Source organism: Triturus cristatus, chromosome 7 (genome assembly GCF_964204655.1).
Source record: "Triturus cristatus chromosome 7, aTriCri1.1, whole genome shotgun sequence".
NCBI classification, from domain to species: domain Eukaryota; kingdom Metazoa; phylum Chordata; class Amphibia; order Caudata; family Salamandridae; genus Triturus; species Triturus cristatus.
Genome location: NC_140590.1, coordinates 1758104949 through 1758130918, shown reverse-complemented (window position 1 = coordinate 1758130918; position 25970 = coordinate 1758104949). Strand labels below are relative to the sequence as shown.

General features: G+C 43.0%; 1 protein-coding gene across 5 annotated transcripts in view; it reads left to right on the top strand.

Annotated features, from left to right (window-relative positions):
- The window catches only part of LOC146813012 (killer cell lectin-like receptor subfamily B member 1B allele C), a 640827-nt gene that overhangs the window by 86632 nt on the left and 528225 nt on the right, over positions 1-25970 (top strand). For 3 of the 5 annotated variants that reach the window (XM_085620031.1, XM_085620033.1, XM_085620030.1), the window contains exon 2: positions 6944-7703. The exons of the other annotated variants lie outside the window; for them this stretch is intronic. In XM_085620031.1, coding sequence (XP_085476157.1) covers positions 7469-7703 — 235 coding nt within the window. In that variant the 5' untranslated portion in view covers positions 6944-7468. The remainder of the gene's footprint in view (positions 1-6943; positions 7704-25970) is intronic. 5 annotated transcript variants of the gene reach the window in all.

Genomic DNA, 25970 nt, shown 5'->3' with positions numbered 1-25970 from the left:
GACTCGTACTCACGCTCTTAAGGCGTGGGTACGGGACGTACGTGTATTGTTGTGTTGCCGGTTCGCGTCGTCAAGCACTTCCGTTGTGGCGGACGCTGGCTTTGCTGGACACGCCCCCACCCCCTCGTAGTGACCAGGGTCTGGGGGTCAGGTATGTCCAGGGCATGTGTGCTGTGTGACTTTGGTGGGGGTTTTGTGGCCTGCCCCTGGTCCTGCCCCCCCCCTTTCCCCCCTCCCTTTGTTGTTCTGACCTTCTGCGGCGTCTGCGTCGTAACCTGTGGAGGAGGTCGACTGCTATGAGGGCCGGGATGACACGTAGGTTCGGGTCCATGTCTGTCCGTCGCGTGCAGGTACTCCTTGTTCGCGTCGTCCTGATTTCCCGGCAGTTTTTGGCTGCCGGAAAATATTCACCGTGCGGGATGACGTCGGTGCGAATCGTGATTCCTGGTTCGTGAATGGCAGGCTGCGTGCGTCCCGACGTCACGTCGGCGCTTTCCTGGATCACATTTGTATGTTTATTTTCGTCGGTCGGGGTTTTGTACGATTCGTACGGAAATGGTGTTTCCGTGCGAATCGTAATTCCATGTTTGTATATTTTTGAGCCCGGGTACGCGTCGGACGGAGAATATGCTCCGTCCGACGGTTCGTACCAGGTTTTTACAGGATCGTGATCGGCACCTCTATGTGCAGCGCTCTGATACCATGACAGCTCACGTTCATGCTATATAAAACACTATAAATAAATACAATAAATAAATAAACTTCACTGATTTTTTCCAATCCATCCACATTGGGCACAAAAACAAACTTGGCCACCTTCCTTTAAACAGATCAAATGTAGATTTACCAGTGGAGGCATGGGGGACAAGTGAAAAGCTGTAATCCTCTGCTATAATTCTTTTTTCCAGTCTAAACTATTCCATTTGGGTAACTAACTGCTCTTTTATAATGTCTTATTCAAACTTTCTGCAGCCCAGTTGGTTTCTGGGTGGTAGACAGAGCTTTTCTTGTGAGGAATATCACAGAATGAAAATACTCTTCTATCCCATTTGAAAAGAATTTGGGAAGATTATCTGAAAGAATAGATTTGGAGAAACTCTCTCTTTTAAAAACATCCTCCTAAAACAACTCCAGCATACAAAATGTACAGGCAACCTCCACCCAACTTGAAAATAAATCTAGGAAAACAATTTATTATGGACCGTTATATTCCCCTCTTAATAGTCCTACAATATCAATTGCAACTTCTTTCCAAGGATGATTAGGAAGCTTGCTGCAAATTATGGATACTGTCCGAGAAGTCAAAACCTTCTCACTATTTTTACATCCTAAAAACACTCTAACAAAATGCTTCACTTCAATATACATGCCAGCCCACCACAAATGACCATGCAATAACTCTTTGGTCTTGACTTCTCCCATATGAACATGGTGAGCTTGAGTCACAAGTCACCCCTTCAGATCCACAGAAGAAACCAGTCTAGTTCTTCTCAAAAACATACCTCTGTCCGGAGACAGCTCGTCTCTCATGGCTTGTCTAACAAGCCAACTTTATCAGACAGACAATCTTTTATAACATTAACCAAATCCGGATCTTTCTCTGTTTCTCTTTTCCAGAGTTCCTCAGATATTGTTCCTAAAGTCACCTGACACATATTCACTAACATGAATGAGATACCGACCAAGATAAACAATCTGCTGAAAAATTCCTAGTTCCTGGCATGTACTGCACCCTAAAATTAAACTCCTGAAGTGCAATTACCCATTTCATAATCTTTGTAGAGATTGAATCCAAACCTTTCTTCGTGAACACTGCCATCAAAGGCTTATTATCAGTTCATACCTTAAACATAGTTCCCAAATCAATGTTTTGAAATTTCTCAATGCCCAAATATGGCAAGTGCTTCCCTCTCATTTACTGAGACGTTGTCAATGGGGAATAGAGGTGAGAGAACATCCACAGAGAAAGCTTTGATGAAGGACGAGGGTACATCATCTTCATAGGAAGTGACTATGAGAGAGTTGAGTATGTCAGCAAGATCAGCGATAGATAGAGCTTTGAGTGATGACCTTGGTGGAATTCTACAGGACGTGATGAGGTGTGAAGAGGTGAAACAGACGTGGTATTGTCAATGTGCACTCAGATCATATGTATTTTTTCCCTGAAGAAGAGGTTGATGACATTGCACTTTTCTGGGTTTCTTTGAAGTACGAAACAGGTAGTTTTTGTAGGTGGCTGATACAGTCCTTGATTATGCTGAAAAGTGTTTTACATCTGCTAGTGACTTCATTGATGGTGTTGGTATAGTATTTTGCTGTGGTTGATGTGATGAGCTGGTTGTGTGTTACTTAGATTGATTTTAGTATCATGAGCTCATCAGGAGTTCTGTTCTTCTTCCATTCTCTTTCCTCTGTGTTAAGTACATTTATTGCATGCAATGTCTTTAGAGTACTAAGGTGCTAAATGCTTTGGCTTACAACAGCATGTTTTAATTGTGGTACGAAGTATTGGGCGTGGAGTTGATAGGCTGAGAGACAAGTTCATGTATCAGGTTGTCTATGAGCAAGACTTTGAAGGATCAGAAGGTTTGTTTTTCTGTTTTGAGTTGACCTTGGTTTGTTGGTTGCACAAATAGCCACAACCTACTTAAAGTACTTGACCTGCAGCACAACAGAAGACCCACATATATGAGAAAACACCAGTATCCAATATAAGCATGTGGCCTTAGTGCTGTATTCTTTTTCGCCACCTGCACTGTACCACATAAACAAATATTGTGGCATGTGCAAGTGGGAAAATGTCATAGTAAGGTGGCAAGAGGTAGTTGGAGAGAAAAAAAAACAAAAGGAGAAAGATGCACTGCCGTAAAGAAAAAAGAAGCACAGAGCCATGAGGGACTGTGCTCAGTAACAAAAACACAAAAAAAACAAGATGGGTCTAAAAAAAATCTCACGTATACATCAAGTTTGTCTTCCACTCGTCCACAGGAAAATGGATAATTGGAAGAAAAAAAGTACAGAGGGTGAGGAACAAAAAATAAATTGTGAAATCACCCCTTGGCAAACATCTGAGCTTATAGTGCATTGGTGATTGTCCCATGGTGAAATATCCACAAATCCTCAAAAAGATTCACAAGGTCTTCTTTCTGAACTCCAAGATCACTGAACGTCATTTTGTATTCAAGATATTTGTACATTTTCTTTAAATTTTCTCTTCTCAAAACTTCTAGTCATATGGGAGAGTTTTCCTGCTGACAAGGTGATTAATCCTCGTTTTGAAACCATGTAGACATTTGTGATTTTTTTATAAATTATTCTACAACTCACACTGGTAGAATACGGAATGTGGGGAAAAAGTGAGGTAAAGCTGGAGGATGCACCCCTTAAATGTTGTTAACTTGTGGGAACAAACCATTGCAGGCGTTAGGCAGTTGTTCCCGTTGTAACCATTATTTTTATCTTTACAATAAACCAGGCTGACTTTCCTATCCATTGTCTGAATCTTCTTCACAATAACATTGCGAAATGAGCCCAAATTCTTCTTTTCTATTTTCAAAGGAGTGGTGATGATGAAACCAAACCTGCTCACCATTCTTATTAAAATTAGGTCACAGATTTACTAACAATTCATGTGTGAAAGGGAGAGAGCAGAACAGCTTCTACGTTATGGCATTATCTTTCTCTTTCTGGCAGTTTAGGCTGCCATGCGGATCACTGACATAATATCGACTACCAAAATATAGACATACAAAAATATCGATGCCAAAATATAGAATGCAAAAATATCGAATCCCTATCTCCAAACAGGTAAGTACAAAAATATAGAATCCAAAATATCGTTGTTAAAAATATAGTTAGTCAAAATATCGAATTTTTTAAATGTCTTAAAAGTAATGTAAAATGAATGAAATATTACATATAATTAACTGACACATACTTAAAAATACTTAAATAACATTAAAATTAATAAATAATTAATGTAAGTAAAAACAAAATGTATACATATTTATTAACGTAATATTAATTACAAATATTCTATATTTTCTGCGTAGGATAGCGGGCGGGTAACATTTACTATTACCACTCCAGTAAGTGCAATAGTAGGGAAAGCGTTGGATAGCGGGAGGGTCAAAATTACTATTCCCACTCCAGAGAATGAAACAGTAGGGAAAGCGTTGGATAGCGGGAGGGTAAAAATTACTATTCCCACTCCAGAGAGTGCAATAATAGGGAAAGCATTGGATAGCGTAGGGGTAAAAATTACTATTCCCACTCCAGAGAGTGCAACAGTAGGGAAAGCGTTGGATAGCGGGAGGGTAAAATTTACTATTCCCACTCCAGTGAGAGCAACAGTAGGGAAAGCGTTGGATAGCGTAGGGGTAAAAATTACTATTCCCACTCCAGTGAGTGCAACAGTAGGGAAAGCATTGGATAGCGTAGGGGTAAAAATTACTATTCCCACTCCAGAGAGTGCAACAGTAGGGAAAGCGTTGGATAGCGGGAGGGTAAAATTTACTATTCCCACTCCAGTGAGTGCAACAGTACGGAAAGCGTTGGATAGCGTAGGGGTAAAAATTACTATTCCCACGCCAAAGAGTGCAACAGTAGGGAAAGCATTGGATAGAGTAGGGCTAAAAATTACTAATCCCACTCCAGAGAGTGCAACAGTAGGGAAAGCGTTGGATAGCGTAGGGGTAAAAATTACCATTCCCACTCCAGAGAGTGCAACAGTAGGGAAAGCGTTGGATAGCGGGAGGGCAAAATGTACTATTCCCACTCCAGTGATTACAACAGTAGAGAAAACGTTAGATGGCGTAGGGGTAAAAATTACTATTCCCACTCCAAAGAGTGCAACAGTAGGGAAAGCGTTGGATAGCGTAGGGATAAAAATTACTATTCCCACTCCAGAGAGTGCAACGGTAGGGAAAGCGTTGGATTGTGGGAGGGTAAAAATTACTATTCCCACTCCAGAGAATGCAACAGTAGGGAAAGCGTTGGATAGCGGGAAGGTAAAAATTACTATTCCCACTCCAGAGAGTGCAATAATAGGGAAAGCATTGGATAGCGTAGGGGTAAAAATTATTATTCCCACTCCAGAGAGTGCAACAGTAGGGAAAGCGTTGGATAGCGGGAGGGTAAAATTTACTATTCCCACTCAAGTGAGTGCAACAGTAGGGAAAGTGTTGGATAGCGTAGGGGTAAAAATTACTATTCCCACTCCAGTGAGTGCAACAGTAGGGAAAGCATTGGATAGCGTAGGGGTAAAAATTACTATTCCCACTGCAGAGAGTGCAACAGTAGGGTAAGCGTTGGATAGCGGGAGGGTAAAATTTACTATTCCTACTCCAGTGAGTGCAATAGTAGGGAATACGTTGGATAGCGTAGGGGTAAAAATTACTATTCCCACTCCAGTGAGTGCAATAGTAGGGAAAATAATAAATTAATATTTTATTAAAAATAAATGAATTATTAATACCAAAAAAAGTAGTAAAATTAATTACCAATCACACAATATTTAATAATTAATTAATTATAAATACCAATAAAATTGTGATTAATTAATTACCTATTAATAATTAATTAACAACCAATTATTGTTCTATAACAAACATTAATAAATGCAAATAATACCAATTAATAATTAATTAATAATATATTAATTATCAATATACACAAATTATTTAAATAATTAATTTTTTAGAATTATATTACTTCCAACCATATTCCCCCATAAACCCACTACCCGCTACAAATATTAAATGAATACAATTAACATAATTATCAATTAAACAATTAATACAAATTAATTACCAATTAATACAAATTATTTATCAATTAATAATTAATCATCAATCAATTTTCAATACCAATTAATAATTAACTAATAACAATTAAATTACTTTCCACCCTATTGCCCTATAAACCCACAACCCGCTACAGAAGTAAAACGCAAAATTACATTAAAAATAATTAATAATTCCTATAAATTATTATTTAATGTACTATAATTAAATTACTTCCCACCCTACTCCCCTATAAACCCACAAGCCGCTACAGAATTAAATTACACAAAAATGAAATAACATAAAATTCATTACTTTAAAAATATTCTAACATACATTCCAATATTAATACATACTTTTAACACATATACTAACACTTAAAACACTATAAAAAAAATCGATATTTTTAACTACTATATTATGACTGTCGATATTACTTACTTCTATATTATTTAAATCGATATTTCTTACCTGATTTTCAATATTCTTCACCACTATATTTTGGCAAGTCGATATTCTGTCCATTCTATATTAAAAACTCGATATTCTGTCCAGTCGATATTTTTTTTTCGATATTATGTCTATTTACCCTGCCATGTATCAACGCACACACAACACACCTGTAAGGAATAGTTTAACACTTTTCCTGCTTTGTATGTGTGCTGCACAATGCAATACACATGCGAAGCAGGAACAACGAGGAGAGAGAAAAAAAAATGTGTCTGCCTCAAGGTGAAAGATTTGGGCAGAACTCCTTTCTACGATTGTTTGTAGATATGGATTTATGTCAGAACCCATGGATGGTTGCATGGGAATGCCCATTACCACCCCCCCACCACCACCATCCTCCAAGGAATACCCATTCAGCCCCTTGAGCAGTGAAAGCTTTAGTACATCTGGGCCCACATGTGGTTTACAGTAGCTAAACTCTACTGCTAGCAAGTGGAAAAAGAGAAGATCAGATAAAGTCTATTATGGAAATCATTCCTACGTGCTATTTATAGCAGTCAAAAGTTATTAATGGAAGCCCTTCACCAAATTTGTAAATCTTCCTATTTAATAATGTATTTACAAGTATTAGAGGATGTTATTGCTTTTTAGTGTGAAAATGCAAAATGTTCTGCTGATAACTACAGGTTTTCAATCCTTCTTTTATGCAGGCAATTTTATGTTTGAATGAAAGGCTGTGAAAGAGTGACAGAGTAATATAGCACACCAGCAAAAAGACTGAGGACATGATCTAGAATATGGACGGCGTCCTTAATCTGTCTAGTGGAGGAACTTGGACTGGTGGATTCTGCTCTGGATATTATGAGTTTCTGTGGCCACTGATCCCGAAGTCAGGCTCTGCCTTATTTACGCCAAGGGCACTCTTGTCTTCAGCCATTCTTTCATATAAGGTAAAAGGGATTTTTTTGCAGAGCAAGGCTGTCAGGCAATTTTACACCCGACATAACATAAAACATGAAGATTCACGGTGTGAAACGTCCATTGCTTGAGTTCCTTCGATAGTTGTTCAGTGGTTTGTGGGCGGCGCGTCACCATAGGACACCTTCTATCTGAGGGTCGGTGGTTTCCAGTTCTTGTGCAGGATATAGAGAGCAGTGACACCGCCAAGCAGCTGCACAAGAAACAGGTCAAAGCTTAGACGCTCTCTTCAGAAGTCCAGTTTTATAAGTTTAACAATGGAGGATGAGGAGGGATACACAGCTCTGCAGTTCCAGGGGAGGAGGAAACCAGAGGACGAGGAGGGATACACAGCTCTGCAGTTCCAGGGGAGGAGGACACCAGAGGACGAGGAGGGATACACAGCTCTGCAGTTCCAGGGGAGGAGGACACCAGAGGACGAGGAGGGATACACAGCCCTGCAGTTCAAGGGGAGGAGGAAACCAGAGGACAGATGTGAAGAGGTACAGAGAGGTGAGAACTCCCCTTATTCTTGCCACCTTCCATCTTTCTTCTAACGATGTGAATATATTACACTCAACATCATTTTCTTTCACTCAGAGGGTCGCTTGAGGACTACAGTTGCATTCCTACCAGGGCTATCAACTAAGAACAGTAATTTTCAAAGAAAAGTTTGAATTGGGACCCTGAATTTCCAGAAGCATATCCCTTTGTTAATTGTATTTTATGGCTTTAACATATCTCTAATGGGCAACTAAACCTTCGAAGTTATGGCAACTAGCACTCATGCTCTGGTTATCAGACTCCTCTTGAGTTTCCCTGTGCAGTGAAGACGGCCATGGTGAGTCTTCTTTAAATCTTGAGAACAATTTCTGCTTGCACCTGACTATCACCCGTTTTTAAGGGAGTGATGTGAATCCTGTTGGTGCAGGACCACCGTGTGTTATATATACTCATGTAATTGAAGTATAGAAATTAAAATATAACCCTACACAAAAAATGTAGCTGAAGTGAGCAAAGGATGAAAAATTGTAATATTTTTAACATATACATTGCACTCTTCCCAGGGGCCGTTTTCAAAGTAACAATGATGACAAAGGTCCTGATTAAAACGTGGGCGGACAGGAAAAAGGAGTAAAGTACTTTGTTGCCCTGCTGGAGTCCCCGCTTTGCAAATTGTGGGATATCCACCGGCCCAGCACGCACCTCTAGCATTGGCAGAAACCACTCTCATGGCAACTCCTGGCAATGCATCATAACAGGCGGCTCCATCAACATGCTTGCACATGACAGACTAACAATGTTTTTTTTTTTCGTTTTCAAAACGGAAACCCAAAGTTTGATTTCCTTTTGCAAAATCAAAAGAGCAATGTCCCATCGCCATTTTGCAATTTTCACTTCCCCTTACCCACTTCCACAAGAACTTATACCCATCACCCCTCAGATAGAAGGTGTTGCATGGTGACGAGAATCCACAAACCATTCAACAACTATCAAAGGAAATCAAGCGCGGACAATTTCAGACCCTAAATATTCATGATTTAAAAGGTTTTGGGTGTAAAACAGCACAAGGCTTGATAACAGGTGAGTAGCCTTGGTTACACAAGACTCCCTTTTGTACCAGAAGGTTTTAGAATGGCTGACGACAAGAGTGCCCGCGGTGTAAGTAAAGCACAGCCTGATTTCAAGTGACAACTGTGAAAACTGGCCATGTTTTCTCCCACTCTAAATCGGGTGGGCAGGCACATAGTCAAACCTCTGACAAATCTTACTCCTTAAAGTCATTAGATTTATGTCGGTGGCAGAGACCGGGCAGGCATAATGAAGATCTGCCCTACTCTAAATGAGCGGGCGGACCCTCAGTCTAGTGGCAATGGAGTACCCTCTCGCCAAACTCTAAATTGGGCCCAAAGTCAATAATGATCATTTAGCTATGTACTCATAAAAATATCTCAGCTATGCTAATGGGACAACCCTATTTCCGTAGGCCAACCCCACAGCTACCCTATCACCAGCACAATAGTTCAATAAACCTCATCTATATCACAATGTCTCCTCCACCCGCCTTCACTGGTTGCTTACTGCCCGATGCTTATCCAAGAGCCTTTCAAATATTGTCCTCTATTCTGACATGAAAATGATGGTCCTAGGTGGGCTTTATAGTGACAATGCATTGGAGTGTGACGGAGACTTAGTGGGAGCAAAATTAGCTACACTACTGTAGTAGTCCAAGGAAGAGAGACTGTATTTTAATGAATCTTAATAAGGGAGAAGGATAATCTGGAAGAATTTTAAAGATTCTACACCGCTTTGTACTCAAAGGAGGACTATAAATCCGTGAGTATGGCCAATATGGTAGGTTTTCTGTCATGTAAATGTTTAGGGTTAGAAGTTGGAAGGCTCGAGTGCAAGGGTGCCTGACCAAGCAACATAAATGGAGCATAAACAAACAGATACGTTTATGAGTACTCAAAAATAGTTTGTGTGACCATTCCAGCCACAGAAATACATATAAAGTATGTTATTGGATACCCAGGAAAGCCCTTCTTAAGCACCTAAGAGTTGTTCGGATGCCAGTAGCTCTTTGGCAGCTCAGCCACAACTAGGATCTCTTCCAGAGGAGCCAGCTGATGCTCTACAATTGCAAGTCCTGGGCCAGTGGTTCCCAAACCTTCAGTGCGGCAGCACGTGCGTTAGTGGGGCACTGATGAAGAAGGCTCAGGGCCTCTCCTGCTTCCTATCCAACAGGAGCGGCGTCACTAAATACTAAATACTAGCCACAATGCAAGGGTTGAGAGTCAGAACGAGGATTGGAGACATGAAATGTTCTTTCCTGTGCAGTGCAGTAAAATCCACCTTTACTGGCTGACAAAAGAGGTTCAAAGTCTACGTCAAACAAGTTGCACACCACTCAATTATATAAATACAAACATATTTGTTATAATTGTTTTAGTGCAATTCTCCAAGCAGCCCACTGTTTTGAACAATAATCTTTTCATGATTACATATTCTTGAATCAAACTAGTACAGACGCTTCCACGGAGGTGTTTCGTCCAAAGGACAGAGACTGCTCAGGTCTTGCTCAAGGCTTGTGATTAAAACAGGTAGAAATGCAGAAAACTAAACGTCCCTGCAGCTGTAAATATGCTAGTCCAATTATGTGGTCTTGTGCCCTGTAATTAAATTGAGCGAAAATTTAAAAAACGGAAAATGTCTATATTTGAGAGGTGCAAATATAACATTTGATACCATTATGATTGGTTTGCTTATAGCAAACATGGCAGACAAAGAAGATGGTTATTCTGAAGGGAACTGCTTTGTGTGCAGATATTTTTCATGTGAAAGAGCAGATAGCTGTCACTCACAGTGAAGTTATCCAGTGGCTGAAGTGGGCTGTCCCTTTGCTCCATGCTGTAGGCTGCAATTGGTGAAAGAACAATGTGATTGACACAACAACAGACCAGTGGGTGAAGAGGGGTGTCTTAAAGTCCCAATGAGTATATGATGTATAATATCAGTAAATCAAAAGGTCTTGGGCAGCATCAGACCTAACAAGCCCAGTAACAAGTACAATGCACTGAGACTATACAGCACTATGCCACCTAGGGATTTTAAGTGTGGTTGAATTGGCTTTGCTCTCTTGGTAAATCCTGTCATAGGATGTTGGAATGGAGTTCCACAGTGTAGGAGAGTAGGATCTGCTTCACATGGGTACCCCCACTTTTTGCTGGTGTTTCACTGTTTTCGACCTTAGTCTGGCTGTGGCCCTGCTAATCAGGACCCCAGCCTAGCTGCTTCCTCTCTAAAATGGTTTCCATGCATATTAGGTACATTCACAATTGGATTCTGGAGTGCCTTATAAGCCCCTAGTATATGGTATACTATGTACCTAGGGCATAGGTACCTCAGAGGCCTACCAGGGGCTGAAGCATGTATTATGCCACCCCTGGGAAGCACTCCACAATGGCACCACAGGTCTGCTACTGCAGCCTGGGTAAGGTGGTGCTTGCACCCCTTACAGTGGTATAGGCTACCTATATCACTACCATTGCACACACATATAAAACCTATAAGTCACTCCTATGGCAGGCCTTGACAATCCTGAAGTCAGAGTGATTGGTTTTTATGTGAGAGGGTGCCCCTGCATGAGCAGAGCCCCTCTGCAGCATTCGGAGTACCTCGTCTGTTGCTGTTTGTGGTGCAGCCTGACCATATACTCTTAAGTGCATTATAACCTCGCAGTAAATGCTAACTTTGGGATGGCTGCACGGAAACATGTTGTGTTTGGTGTCAAACACTTTGGAATACTACGCCCCCACCAGTTCTGGCGGCCGGGGTAGCATTCCACCCTTCTAGAGGGAGAGACATGTTCACACTGGTCTAACCCGGTAGGACTTTCTACAGCTCTGGCATCACAAAATGGATGCCTCTGCCACAGACACGGGTCTGGCCTCCTGCTGCTGACCGAAACTCCGGCAGGGGAGGCCTGGACAATAGGTTTCCTGTCCCAGGGAGGTGTAACCACCTCCCCAGACAGGCAGATGTGTATTGGGGTTGGGCGGGAGCACTCTCTGGTGCTTTGAAGTCCTGCACTGGGGGCACCCTTGGTGTCCCTGTGCATAGTCCATTTCAAACCGGTTGCAGGGGCTACCTGTTCCTGCTCTGGCGCGAAACTGGACAAAGGATATGTGTGTAACCACCCCTCTTTCCAAACCCTCCCATAGGTGGGTCCCTAGAGTATGTCCAACCCCCAAACTTGGTATAAGTATGGGAACCCAGTCCTCGTGACTTTAGATTACCCTGGACGAAACTCTGCAACATATATCCTGGACCTTCGACGTTCTACTTTAACTAGAAGACTGAAGAAATCTCCCTTGGGGTCAAGGAGTTACTCCCCTGCTTGGCAGGCACCAAAGAAGCAACTGACCAGTCTGCATCGCTGAAGCTCCCGCCGGACGCCGAAGTCTTTGCATCACCAGAGGTAGATTTCCAGACTTACCCGAGGATACCCTGAGTCCACAGCAAAGCTGAGACCCGTGGCTATCGTGGGTGATGTGGAACCGTGACCCCTGGACACTGTGAACTTTTGCAGCAACACTATCTTCCTGGTCTTCCTCAAAGTTGTGCTTTGGGTTCCGAGTAGCCCGAGCCTTGAGCATCTCCTGCACCGAAGATTGGTGGCCTCCACTCCACGAGTGACCCGTGGGCCAGTTTCAAGTGCGACCGCTCGAGGCTCCTTCATGATCGCTAGCCCGTTGGCTAGTAGGTCCCCACGAAGGCAACTCCTCTTCTGCTTGGGCTTTTCTGGTTGTTCCAGATGTGCCCCAACTTACCCTTGCTGGGTGAGTCTCTCAGACCTTGCTGGTCTGCACCGCAGTCCTTTCTCTGATTTTCAGTAACTTGCCGTTGCCAAGGCTTGTTGGGTCCAATGTGGTCGACGACACCACAGCACTCGACAGACTTCATGGGAGAGCTCGAATCCAGCTCCTGGTTGTCATCGGCACCTCCTGGACCTCGTGGCTGAAGAGTCAAGACACCCGTCAACTCACCTGAAGCACCCGACATCTGTGGGCATTGGTCCATCGTGCCCCTGGTCACTGGCAAGTGACCCAGACTCTGTCCCCTCTGCTTTCAGGTTCCTTCCATCATAGATCCAGGCTTGGATCGCTCCGGACACTTCTCCTCTTCACGGCAGCAGCACTTCTTTGCCAGCTTCCATTGAAATCGACAACGCGACCCTACACCAAAAGACACCTATGCACCCGGCTTCCCTGGGTGAGGTAAGACGAGTACTCCTGTGCTCCGGTGGGTTCTAGCCCTAGAACTGCCTAAGACCAAAAGGGTTTGGTCCTGACTCGATTCTAAGTGTCCCTAATCTTTAAATTTCCAACCTCGACATTGCCCTTAGAAGCTAACGGGAACCCGCGGTTGTGCTTACACACTGCAAACGGCCCCGTGGGTCCCCTGTGTCATTACCTTGGGTGGTTCCTTGGGGTCCCAGCGATTCTACCGGCTCTAGGCCTTGTGTCTAGTTCAGTCGTGGTTTTTTTACCACTTTTTTGGTATATGGTTTGGTATGCCCCTAGGGCCCAAACGTGTATTTGTGCTATTACTGTTGATAACTAACTTGTAAATTAAGTACTTCGAACTCCAGTCTCATAAAGAGACTAGAGGGGTGTGTTTGATCTTAAATACATATATTTTAAATATATACCTGGTGTTGTTGTCCTTTCATTTGATCATTCAAGAGATTATAGACTGGTACAACAGGCTGCTTTACATTCCTTCAAGACTTAGCCTGAAGGCTGCTCTCCATAGCTACCACTAGGATAGCTTTCAATAAAGGTTGTGTTTAACCAATTCACCATAAGGGGATGTTTGGACTGATACAAGGTGCCCACTAGAAATAGTGGACAGCATATATCAGGCCAACTTCTCACATTGGTGTGCAGCGTGTGGGATTCCAGCTTGCTATTGTTTTACCAGATAATCTCAATTGAATTGATCAACTGAAAACCACTAAAGGTACCTTAGGTCAATATTTTATCAAGTTTAGTATTCAATAAGTTCTACTGAACTTAGAGTTGTGTGTTAAGGGATAGCACACCCTTTCTACAACTCAAGAGAGTTTAGTAGGCCACACTAGTGTAGGTAGTGCAATACACCACACCACATTAGTAATGTCTAATCAGCCAGGAACCAGTGGGTCCCTGCCAGAAGCCAGTGAGCTTCTCCCCTATAGATATGAGGATCTCCCCTTTGCTCAGCTTAGGGCCTTATGTTCCACTAGGAAGCTGAAGACAAGCAAAAGCCCAACCACCCAGCGTTTCATAAAGATACTCAAGCTGGATGATCTCCCAGGACCTAGTGGTTCTGGTGGGGTAGGCAGAGTAGGTGGGGCAGCAGCTGAGGGTGGGCCTAGGGGTAGAAACTCCCCTGGCCCTACCTCTAATGATGACCAGACTGATGACAATGATCGGGATCTGGTGAACACAGCTCCACTGGATGAGGATGAGGAGGATGACAACAATGCTCCCTCCTTTGTTCCTCCAGGAAGAGTTGAAAGTAGGGCTAGAAGGGATAGATCTCTCTCAAGGGGATCTGTCCAGTCTAACTCCTCTATAGGGACCTCTGTCACTTCTCACAGAGGGAGCGAAACCTCCCAGGAGAGGAGAGAGAGACTGCTGAAGTATGAGCAAGACAAGTTCAACCTCAGAAAGCAGCAGATGGCCTTAGATAGGTAAGCCCTAGGGATCTACAGAGCTAGTAAAAAGGAGGGACTAGAGTCCCTTGGTGGCAGCAATTTCCCTAGAGATAGGGAGAGGTCTTATGACCATAGAAACCCAAGTAAGATTGTCCCTCCCTACCAGAGTGGGGACGACATCCACAAATGGATAACTACCTTGGAGAGGGCCTGTAAAGTACAGAAGGTCCCTCAAGGTCAGTGGGCAGCAATTTTATGGCTCTCATTTGCAGACAAAGGTAGAGACAAGCTCCTCACTGTAAGAGAAGAGGATGCTGATGATTACCAGGTCTTGAAAAGTGCACTAATACATGGGTTTGGCCTAACCACTGAGCAATACAGGTTAAAGTTCAAACATACCAAAAAAGCACAAAATCAAGACTGGGTTGACTTTGTTGCTAAGGCTCTGGAAGGTTGGTTATGGGCAGTAAAGTGTGTGACTTCATAGGATTGTACAATCTGATAATGAGGGAGCAGATTCTTAATAACTGTCAAAATCAGCTGTTGCACCAGTACCTGGTAGACTCTGATCTGACCTCTCCCCAAGAATTGGGAAAGAAGGCAGACAAATGGGTCAGAACCAGGGTGAGGCAGAAGGCACAGAACCAAGGTGGTAACCCAAAGAAGCAGGATTCTAAGAACTCTGACAAGGGTGGGGACAAGGGTGAAGACCAGAAGTCTTCTCAAGGGCCCCAAAAATATTCTTCTAATGGGGAGTCACAGTCTAACAAGGGGAAAGGCCAAAAGAAACCTTGGAGCAAAATCTGTAAACAGAAAACTCACTGGACCAGTGACTGCACCAAGTCCAAATAATCTACTCCAGCCACCATTGCCCCTAAGGCAACTGTTCCCCCTAGTACAGCTACAATAGGTGGTGACTATGTTCAGAATCAGAGTGTAGTAGGGTTGACCCTGGGTTCTGAGATGGACCCTGGCCTAGTCAGAGTTCCAACTCAGGCTGTGCTTGTCTGTGATGGGGGCATGGATATGTCCCCCTTTGTGAGTCCCAGTAACCTGGGCAAATACAGACAACAGCGTTTGATAAATGGAGTAGAGGCTTGGGCATTCAGGGACACAGGAGAAAGTGTCACAATGGTGACAAAAGATCTTGTTGATCCTGGGCAGATTATACTTGGTGAAATGTACCAAGTGACCAATGCTAGCAATGTCAGAACAGACCATTCTCTGGCAGTTGTTAACTTCTCCTGGGGAGGGGTAACTGGCCTTAAGAAGGTTGTGGTAAGTGCAGACCTACCAGTGCAGTGCTTGCTTGGCAATGATCTAGAGACTTCAGCTTGGGCTGAAGTGGAGCTCAGGACACATGCAGAAATGTTAGGGATCCCTGCTCATGCCTTTGCTGTGACTAGGTCACAGGCCAAAATGTCTAAAGCTGGACAGGCCCTGGATTCTGGAAAAATGGACCAGGTGCCTCACAAGAGGAGGAGCAGTAGGGTTAAGGCAGAGTCTTCGCACCTGACATAGAATGCCGATCAGTCTCCTCATGGAGATGATCTTGAGCCTGAAGAAGGAACTGTCCCTGAGGAGCTTGAACCTGACCAGGTTGAGTTCTTGGGGACAGGGGGCCCTTCCAGGTCTGATCTGAGCCAGGAGCATAAAACCTGCCCCTCTCTTGAACCCCTCAGAAAGCAAGCTGCTGATGAGGCTGCTGTGAATGCTAGTGGCACCCATAAAGTTTATTGGGATGATGGACTCCTAGTAGAGACCCCAAGCCTGGTGCATCCAGGAGGTTTGTTATTCCTCTGAAGTTTAGGGGCTTCCTACTGACACTAGCCCATGATATTTCCCTAGCAGGATACCTGGGCCAGAACAAGACTTGGGACAGAATTGTTCCTCACTTTCACAGGCCCCAAATGTCTGAAGACACAAAGGAGTTTTGTCACTCCTGTGTAACCTGCCAAGCCAGTGGCAAAGCAAGTGGCACTACAAAGGCCCCCCTGATACCACTACCTGTGGTGGGGGTGCTCTTTGAAAGGGTAGGAATTGACATTGTTGGTCCCATGGATCCCCAAACAGCATTTATACTGGTGGTGGTGGATCATGCCACCAGGTACCCAGAGGCAATTCCCCTAAGGACCACGACAGCACCTGTGGTGACAAGAGCTCTCTTGAGTGTATTCTCAAGAGTAGGCTTTCCTAAGGAGGGAGTATCGCACAGGATTGCAAACTTCATGTCTAGTTACTTGACTGCTATGTGGGAGGAGTGTGGAGTGAACTACAAATTCACCACACCCTATCACCCACAATGCAATGGTTTAGTTGAGAGATTCAACAAAACCTTAAAGGGCATGATTAAAGGACTCCCAGAGAAGCTTAGGCGAAAATGGGACCTACTCTTGCGCTGCCTATTATTTGCATACAGGGAGGTGCCTCAAAAGGGGGTTGGTTACAGCCCATTTGAACTTTTGTTTGGTCACCCTGTCAGGGGTTCATTGTGTTTGGTGAAGGAAGGATGAGAGTTACCTCTCAAGCCCCCAAAGCAAGACATAGTGGACTATGTACTTGGTCTCCGCTCCAGGATGGCTAAGTACATGAAAAAGGCAAACAAAAACCTTGAGGCTAGCCAGGAACTGTCAAAAGCCTGGCATGACCAAAAGGCTGCACTGACTGTTTACCAGCCAGGACAGAAACTGTGGGTGTTGGAGCCTGTGGCCCCAGCAGCCCTCCAGGACAAATGGAGTGGCCCCCATACAATTGTTGAACAGAAAGGGTTGGTTACCTACTTGGTAGACCTTGGAACCCCTAGGAGTCCCCACAGGGTACTTCATGTCAACAGACTAAAACCATATGTTGACAGGGCAGATATGGGCTTGCTCATGGCTACTGATGAAGGACAGGAGGAAGAGAGTGACCCACTCCCTGACCTGCTTTCTCAGAACCCTGATGATGGGTCAGTTGATGGTGTATTCTTGGCAGGCAGCCTCACTGCCCAGCAGCAAACTGACTGAAGAAACCTTCTCAGCCAGTTCAGACACATGTTTTCTCTGACTCCAAGTCAGACCACCTGGTGCACTCATGAAGTGGACACTGGGGACAGTCTACCTGTGAAGAATAAGATCTACAGGCAACCTGACCATGTCAGGGACTGTATAATCCCAGAAGCCTAAAAGACAATCTTCCTTTCGGGCAATTTTTGCGCCTGCGACGCAACTGTACTACACGGCAGGACTATAAGATTCAAGCCAATGACTTGTCTCAAAAACTGTTACGAAGGCAATACCCACAACATCTTGTATCCAGAGCACAAAAAGAGCTCTAAACAACAACAGAGAGGCACTACTGGAAGACAAACCAGAGAACAGACAACCAGATCGCAAACGACAAATTTGTATTACCACCTTCAGTATTGCATCAAATCAAGTAACTAAAATAATAAAAAAAACATTGGCGGACCCTGAACAGTGGAGGTTTAGACCTACAAAAACCCATGTTCAGCCATCGGAAAGCTAAGAACCTGAGGGACTTTTTAGTCCACACTCGCCCCAACCCCACAAGTACCATGGGCCCTTTACGTTTGTTACATCCACTTCCTCAGGGCCATTACCCATGCAGCAACTGCAGTGTATGTCATTTAACCAAAGTGACAAAAACAGTAACCTACAACAACGGAATGACATGGGACCTTCGATCTTTTACCAACTGCAACACGACAGGGGTGGTATACTTGATCACCTGTGTCTGCAACCTTCCCTATGTGGGGATGACCACAAGGAAGGTAAATACCCGGATAATCGAACACCGGAGCAATTTCAGGTGTAAACGCAATAACACCAAAATGACAACCCATTTTTTGGAAAAACAGCACACACCTAATGACCTTAATTGGGTCATTTTGGAACACGTAAGCAATCAGCAAAACATTGAGAAAAAACTACACGAGAAAGAACAGCGATGGGTTTTTAAACTACGTTCTGATAGCCATGGTTTGAATGATGACATACCCTGGGGACAATTCACATGAAACGGACACCTTCTACGATAGTCTTAAACTGTATCATTGGGACCGGTATGGTCTTTTTTCCACTACTTGTGATCTGAATATTTCTGATTGTTTGAAACATTATACCCCTACAGATCTCGTTTTGGTATTTGTCTAACATTTTTTTTTTTTTTTTAATTTATTTTCATTTTTATTTTTATCTTTATTTTTGAGCAGCCTAATACTGGACGTGAGTATTCTTACACCCTTCTTACTATGGCGTCTCTTTTTCTAGCATACTATGCTGACTTGTCATGGTCTTTATCCATTTGTTTTTTTATCCATTAGATTTTTCATTGTTTGTCCATTATATTTTCCTCTTTATTTACGAGATTTCTTCTTGCAAATCAACATTTATTTTTAACCACAACCATCTCCTATGTTGTTTGCATATAATCGTCATGTTAATCATCCAAACATCCTGAGGTAACGGTCCCAATCCAAGATGGCCGCCCCCGGATGTTTTCTCCGAGTATGAGTCTCTTCTTCCCTTTCCATTTCAATTGATCTACATAAACAACACCTTTCCTGAGACACGCCAGAATGCGGTCCGGTTGGTGTGAGCCCAAGTAGGTGTTTTGAAGCGTGGCTGTCCGTGTACAAGTAAGTGAACGCTCTGGGATAGTTCTTCCTTTTTCATTCCACCCGCTTTACGGAGAACATCGATCTATTTCGGTTTCCATAAAGGGCGCGCTTTGACCACGAAGCACAGCAGAGCTTTAACGGCAACCTTTACATTATTTCTTTAGATGTACAAGATCGCCATTGCCCCTCCGTTGACCATGAGGCATATTAGTGTCTTGTAAAAAGTATGTAGAACACTTATTTATGTCACCTATATGTTTGTGTATGTGTGTTTCGTGTTGTGTCAGACATGTTATTTTTATTGGATATTGTGTTAAATCACAATAACTTTTCAGCACAAAAACGCCGGTATGGAGAGAGCGAATTAACATTTATCTGTTTTCTTCTTTTTTATAAAGAACCCACAACGAGGCACATCATAGACTGAAGCGATTGAACACTTGGGTGTAGTGTGCTCACAATTGTTAAAGATAACAGTACTTATGAACTACTTTTTCCAAATAATATGTGTCTTATTATCCTACAGATTTCGCCTGACGTACATTACGTATATATCATAAATTACGCATGCCTTACAGTTGCAGCGTCTCACATTTTACACCTTATCAAGGTTAACTAGGAGTGGCACTGTCTCACTGGGCTGGTCCCGGTGTTGTCCTGACGAAGAGCTGGGGAAGCTCGAAACTAGTTGACCAGACCATATGCTAGGTACACCTATTCATTATAACTAGGGACTTTAGCATATCACCCCATTTTTAATTTTTTCAGCTTAGAGCATTAGTAAAGTTTATTTGGCCCACTAGCTGACTAATTTTAAATTCCACTCCACTCTTTCACTTGCACTACACATAGTCTGATTGATTTTTTAGTGCTCCTACGTAATTCGCAAGTCGCAGCACGCCTCAGTCCGTAGAGGACTGGGAGGACCCCAATGATGAAGCATGTCACCGTGGGGAAACCCTGGTGAGTGAGGGGACACAAGAAAAGGACAATTTCCCCCTTTTCTATAATTTGTGTGTTTCAGAATCAATTTGTTTTCTGACACCTCCAATCCCCCTAGGTTAGGTTCTTTTACTTGACTAGTTCAGGTTGTTGTTTGATACATACACTGCTTGAGGGTGAACCTAACCATCAACCTCTTTTTCCCCCCTTTTTTTGATAACCATTATTTACAGCGTGCAGCTGTGGGAAACCCCCCCCCCCTCTACTTTTTATCCAATCACTGTCTGACTTTCCCTTCACACATACTTTTCCAAAAAAGTCAACATGACAGAAAGAATAGGCCTTACCTACTCACAAGATGAGGTCGACAGAATCATAGCATCCATGCTTCCCCTGGCTGGGACCAGTACCAGGGACACCAACGAAGCCAGTCAATGCTGGGATGAATTGACAGAATTAAAACGAGAACAAATTAAAACATTGATTCATGGAATTATGATGACGGAATATGTAAGAGCCAACATTGCCCCACGTGGCTTGATAGTCAGGAATGAACCCTTTATTTTCCAAAATGACAAACTCTTCAAGAAGGATTGGTCACTAATATCCTGGCACTGTACCAGAGACTGGCTTGTGCTAATTATAAAAACTGCGGCACGCCTCTCTGAGGAAATGAAAATTGGCATCCATGATTTGGAGGTCCGTTTAAAAACATTTCAAAGCACAGCTGAACTAAAAAAACGGCTTGAGGAACTTAACAAAACCATGACAGAGTTTGAAATAAGCCTCAAAGACACCAAATACGTCAAATTACAAAAAGATCAGAAGAATTTCTCTCTAGAAAAAGTGTATCCTTACACTAGAGATGATTACATCCCCACCAATCGCAATCCAGGCTACAACACGGACAGCGATGGCTCTGATACAGGTTCTGATATTTCAGACTCTGGTAGGAACTATAACTTCACCAACAGAAACAGACGATCAAGAGGAGGACGTCAAAGAAATAGAGGCGGACCAAGATTTGGTTGGCCCTCATACCACAACATGCCACCATACGCCCCCCCACCACCACATTTCTTCTATGGACCTCCCCCATTTCACTAATCTTACCCACAACAACCCTACCCATACTGGGATGGACCACAGAACCAAGACCAAAGTCAGTCTTTTTTAGGGAGAGGCAAGACTCCTTTAAGAGGAAAAAACAGACGAGGCCAACAAGTACAATGGACCCAGCCTTTGGAGACAGAGAGGAGCCACACACGGAGCATGGGACCACCGAACATGCCCTCGACGAGCAACAACCCAGTCTAGTAGTGAACTTGTCAGAAATAACTCTTACTACTATTCAGAAAAATGTTTTGGAAAAAGGATTAGGTTTTGTACCTACAGCCTCACTGGATAAATTCAGACTTGTTTGCGAATTAAAAGAGTTTATTCGTAAGATCAAACTGGAAATCTACTTTAGAGACAAGGAACCTAATACCAGTATCCCCACGGATACAGGACTACATAAAAAATCCAATTTCACTCCCCCAGCACACAATCTTCCAATTGAATTACTAGCATTCGAAAAAGCGGTGTTGAAGGAGGTAACGGAATTAGACCCGAAAACAATCAAAGTGTTTCATAATACTTGTAAAGCAGAGCAAGAGGCTATAAACCAACTTTCAAACAACAAAGACCGAACTATAAAACCAGCGGACAAGGGTGGGGCAATAGTTCTACAAAACACCTCTGACTATCAAAAAGAATGTCTACGGCTGTTGGCAGATGAACGTAATTATCTGGTAATACACCAAGATCCCACAGAACGTCTACGGATTGAGATTGCCAGCCTTGTGGAGGAATCCTTGGCAAATGAGTGGATTAGCAAAAAAGAAGCGGATTTTCTGGAAAACAGAAAACCCATAATCCCTTATTTTTACACAATTCCCAAAATACACAAGTCAATGGTGGCGCCACCTGGTAGACCAATAGTATCAGGCATAGGTTCTATTTTGGAACCCTTATCTAAGTTTGCGGACGCATTCTTAAGACCCCTGGTCCAAGCCACAGAAACATACCTACAGGACACTAAGGCAGTCCTTAGTTTAATCAAGGACCTTGAGTTCAATCCTACAACCAGTATACTGATCAGTTTGGATGTGGAGAGCCTCTACACCAGTCTCCCACACCAGGACACCCTGGACATCCTGGAGGAAGTACTTTTTCTAAGCAACTGGGACTACCATACACCCAGACATTTGGTTCTTGAATGTTGTCGCCTGGCTTTAACTGAAAACTTTTTCCAATTCAATGATACTTTGTACAAACAAACCCACGGTACCAGCATGGGAAGTACATTTGCGCCGAGCTTAGCAGGACTCTACGTATACCATCTTGAGAAACAAAAGATTCTCCACCAGCACAACCCACTCATCAACCACATTAAATTATGGAAAAGGTATATAGATGATGTGCTTTTGATATGGGAGGGTAACGAAGAAGAAGCAGAATTCTTCCTGATCTGGCTAAACCAACAAGATCCTTTTTTGAAATGTACTTTCACTATGAGTAAATCCAATCTGGTCTTTCTTGATTTAAACATAATAGCACATGAAGGACGTGTAATCACTACTACACATTTCAAACCCACAGCAAGGAATTGCTTACTAGTCTATGACAGTTTTCATCCCAGAAGCCTAAAAGACAATCTTCCTTTCGGGCAATTTTTGCGCCTGCGACGCAACTGTACTACACGGCAGGACTATAAGATTCAAGCCAATGACTTGTCTCAAAAACTGTTACGAAGGCAATACCCACAACATCTTGTATCCAGAGCACAAAAAAGAGCTCTAAACAACAACAGAGAGGCACTACTGGAAGACAAACCAGAGAACAGACAACCAGATCGCAAACGACAAATTTGTATTACCACCTTCAGTATTGCATCAAATCAAGTAACTAAAATAATAAAAAAACATTGGCGGACCCTGAACAGTGGAGGTTTAGACCTACAAAAACCCATGTTCAGCCATCGGAAAGCTAAGAACCTGAGGGACTTTTTAGTCCACACTCGCCCCAACCCCACAAGTACCATGGGCCCTTTACGTTTGTTACATCCACTTCCTCAGGGCCATTACCCATGCAGCAACTGCAGTGTATGTCATTTAACCAAAGTGACAAAAACAGTAACCTACAACAACGGAATGACATTGGACCTTCGATCTTTTACCAACTGCAACACGACAGGGGTGGTATACTTGATCACCTGTGTCTGCAACCTTCACTATCTGGGGATGACCACAAGGAAGGTAAATACCCGGATAATCGAACACCGGAGCAATTTCAGGTGTAAACGCAATAACACCAAAATGACAACCCATTTTTTGGAAAAACAGCACACACCTAATGACCTTAATTGGGTCATTTTGGAACACGTAAGCAATCAGCAAAACATTGAGAAAAAACTACACGAGAAAGAACAGCGATGGGTTTTTAAACTACGTTCTGATAGCCATGGTTTGAATGATGACATACCCTGGGGACAATTCACATGAAACGGACACCTTCTACGGTATGGTCTTTTTTCCACTACTTGTGATCTGAATATTTCTGATTGTTTGAAACATTATACCCCTACAGATCTCGTTTTGGTATTTGTCTAACATTTTTATTTATTTTTTTATTTATTTTCATTTTTATTTTTATCTTTATTTTTGAGCAGCCTAATACTGGATGTGAGTATTCTTACACCCTTCTTACTATGGCGTCTCTTTTTCTAGCATACTATGCTGACTTGTCATGGTCTTTATCCATTTGTTTTTGTATCCATTAGATTTTTCGTTGTTTGTCCATTATATTTTCCTCTTTATTTACGAGATTTCTTCTTGCAAATCAACATTTATTTTTACCACAACCATCTCCTATGTTGTTTGCATATAATCGTCATGTTAATCATCCAAACATCCTGAGGTAACGGTCCCAATCCAAGATGGCCGCCCCCGGATGTTTTCTCCGAGTATGAGTCTCTTCTTCCCTTTCCATTTCAATTGATCTACATAAACAACACCTTTCCTGAGACACGCCAGAATGCGGTCCGGTTGGTGTGAGCCCAAGTAGGTGTTTTGAAGCGTGGCTGTCCGTGTACAAGTAAGTGAACGCTCTGGGATAGTTCTTCCTTTTTCATTCCACCCGCTTTACGGACAACATCGATCTATTTCGGTTTCCATAAAGGCGCGCTTTGACCACGAAGCACAACAGAGCTTTAACGGCAACCTTTACATTATTTCTTTAGATGTACAAAATCGCCATTGCCCCTCCGTTGACCATGAGGCATATTAGTGTCTTGTAAAAAGTATGTAGAACACTTATTTATGTCACCTATATGTTTGTGTATGTGTGTTTCGTGTTGTGTCAGACATGTTATTTTTATTGGATATTGTGTTAAATCACAATCACTTTTCAGCACAAAAACGCCGGTATGGAGAGTGCGAATTAACATTTATCTGTTTTCTTCTTTTTTATAAAGAACCCACAACGAGGCGCATCATAGACTGAAGCGATTGAACACTTGGGTGTAGTGTGCTCACAATTGTTAAAGATAACAGTACTTATGAACTACTTTTTCCAAATAATATGTGTCTTATTATCCTACAGATTTCGCCTGACGTACATTACGTATGTATCATAAATTACGCATGCCTTACAGTTGCAGCGTCTCACATTTTGCACCTTATCAAGGTTAACTAGGAGTGGCACTGTCTCACTGGGCTGGTCCCGGTGTTGTCCTGACGAAGAGCTGGGGAAGCTCGAAACTAGTTGACCAGACCATATGCTAGGTACACCTATTCATTATAACTAGGGACTTTAGCATATCACCCCATTTTTAATTTTTTCAGCTTAGAGCATTAATAAAGTTTATTTGGCCCACTAGCTGACTAATTTTAAATTCCACTCCACTCTTTCACTTGCACTACACATAGTCTGATTGATTTTTTAGTGCTCCTACGTAATTCGCAAGTCGCAGCACGCCTCAGTCCGTAGAGGACTGGGAGGACCCCAATGATGAAGCATGTCACCGTGGGGAAACCCTGGTGAGTGAGGGGACACAAGAAAAGGACAATTTTCCCCTTTTCTATAATTTGTGTGTTTCAGAATCAATTTGTTTTCTGACACCTCCAATCCCCCTAGGTTAGGTTCTTTTACTTGACTAGTTCAGGTTGTTGTTTGATACATACACTGCTGGAGGGTGAACCTAACCATCAACCTCTTTTTCCCCCCTTTTTTTGATAACTAAAGGGACTGTATAAGGACAGAAGTCCAAAATATGTTGGATTTGGGTGTGATTGAACCCTCAGTTACCCCTTGGGCTAGTACAGTAGTCCTGGTACCTAAACCTCACACCACAGATGGAAAATGAGAAAGAAATGAGGTTTTGTGTAGACTACAGGGGTCTCAATGCAGTCACTAGGACTGATGCCCATCCCATCCCAGGGCAGATGAGCTAATAGATACTTTGGCCTCAGCCAAGTTTCTAAGCACATTTGACCTGACAGCTGGCTACTGGCAGATCAGACTAGCTGATGATGCAAAGCCAAAGACAGCATTTTCTACCCCTAGTGGGCACTATCAGTTTGTGGTAATGCCCTTTGGTTTGAAGAATGCGCCTGCCACTTTCCAAAGGTTGGTGAATCAAGTCCTTAGAGGCCTGGAAGACTTTAGTGCAGCATATCTAGATGATATTGCTGTCTTTAGCTCCACCTGGGGGAATCACCTGGCCCACCTGAGGAATGCTTTGGAAGCCCTGCAAAAGGCAGGACTAACTATCAAGGCTACTAAGTGCCTGATAGAGCAAAATCAGGTTGTGTATCTGGGCCACCTTGTAGGTGGAGGCCAGGTTCAAGCATTACAGAGCAAAATCCAGACCATAATGGACTGGGTTGCTCCAACTACCCAGATTCAGGTGTGAGCCTTCTTAGGCCTGAGTGGGTACTATAGGAGATTTTTCAAGGGGTATGGATCAATA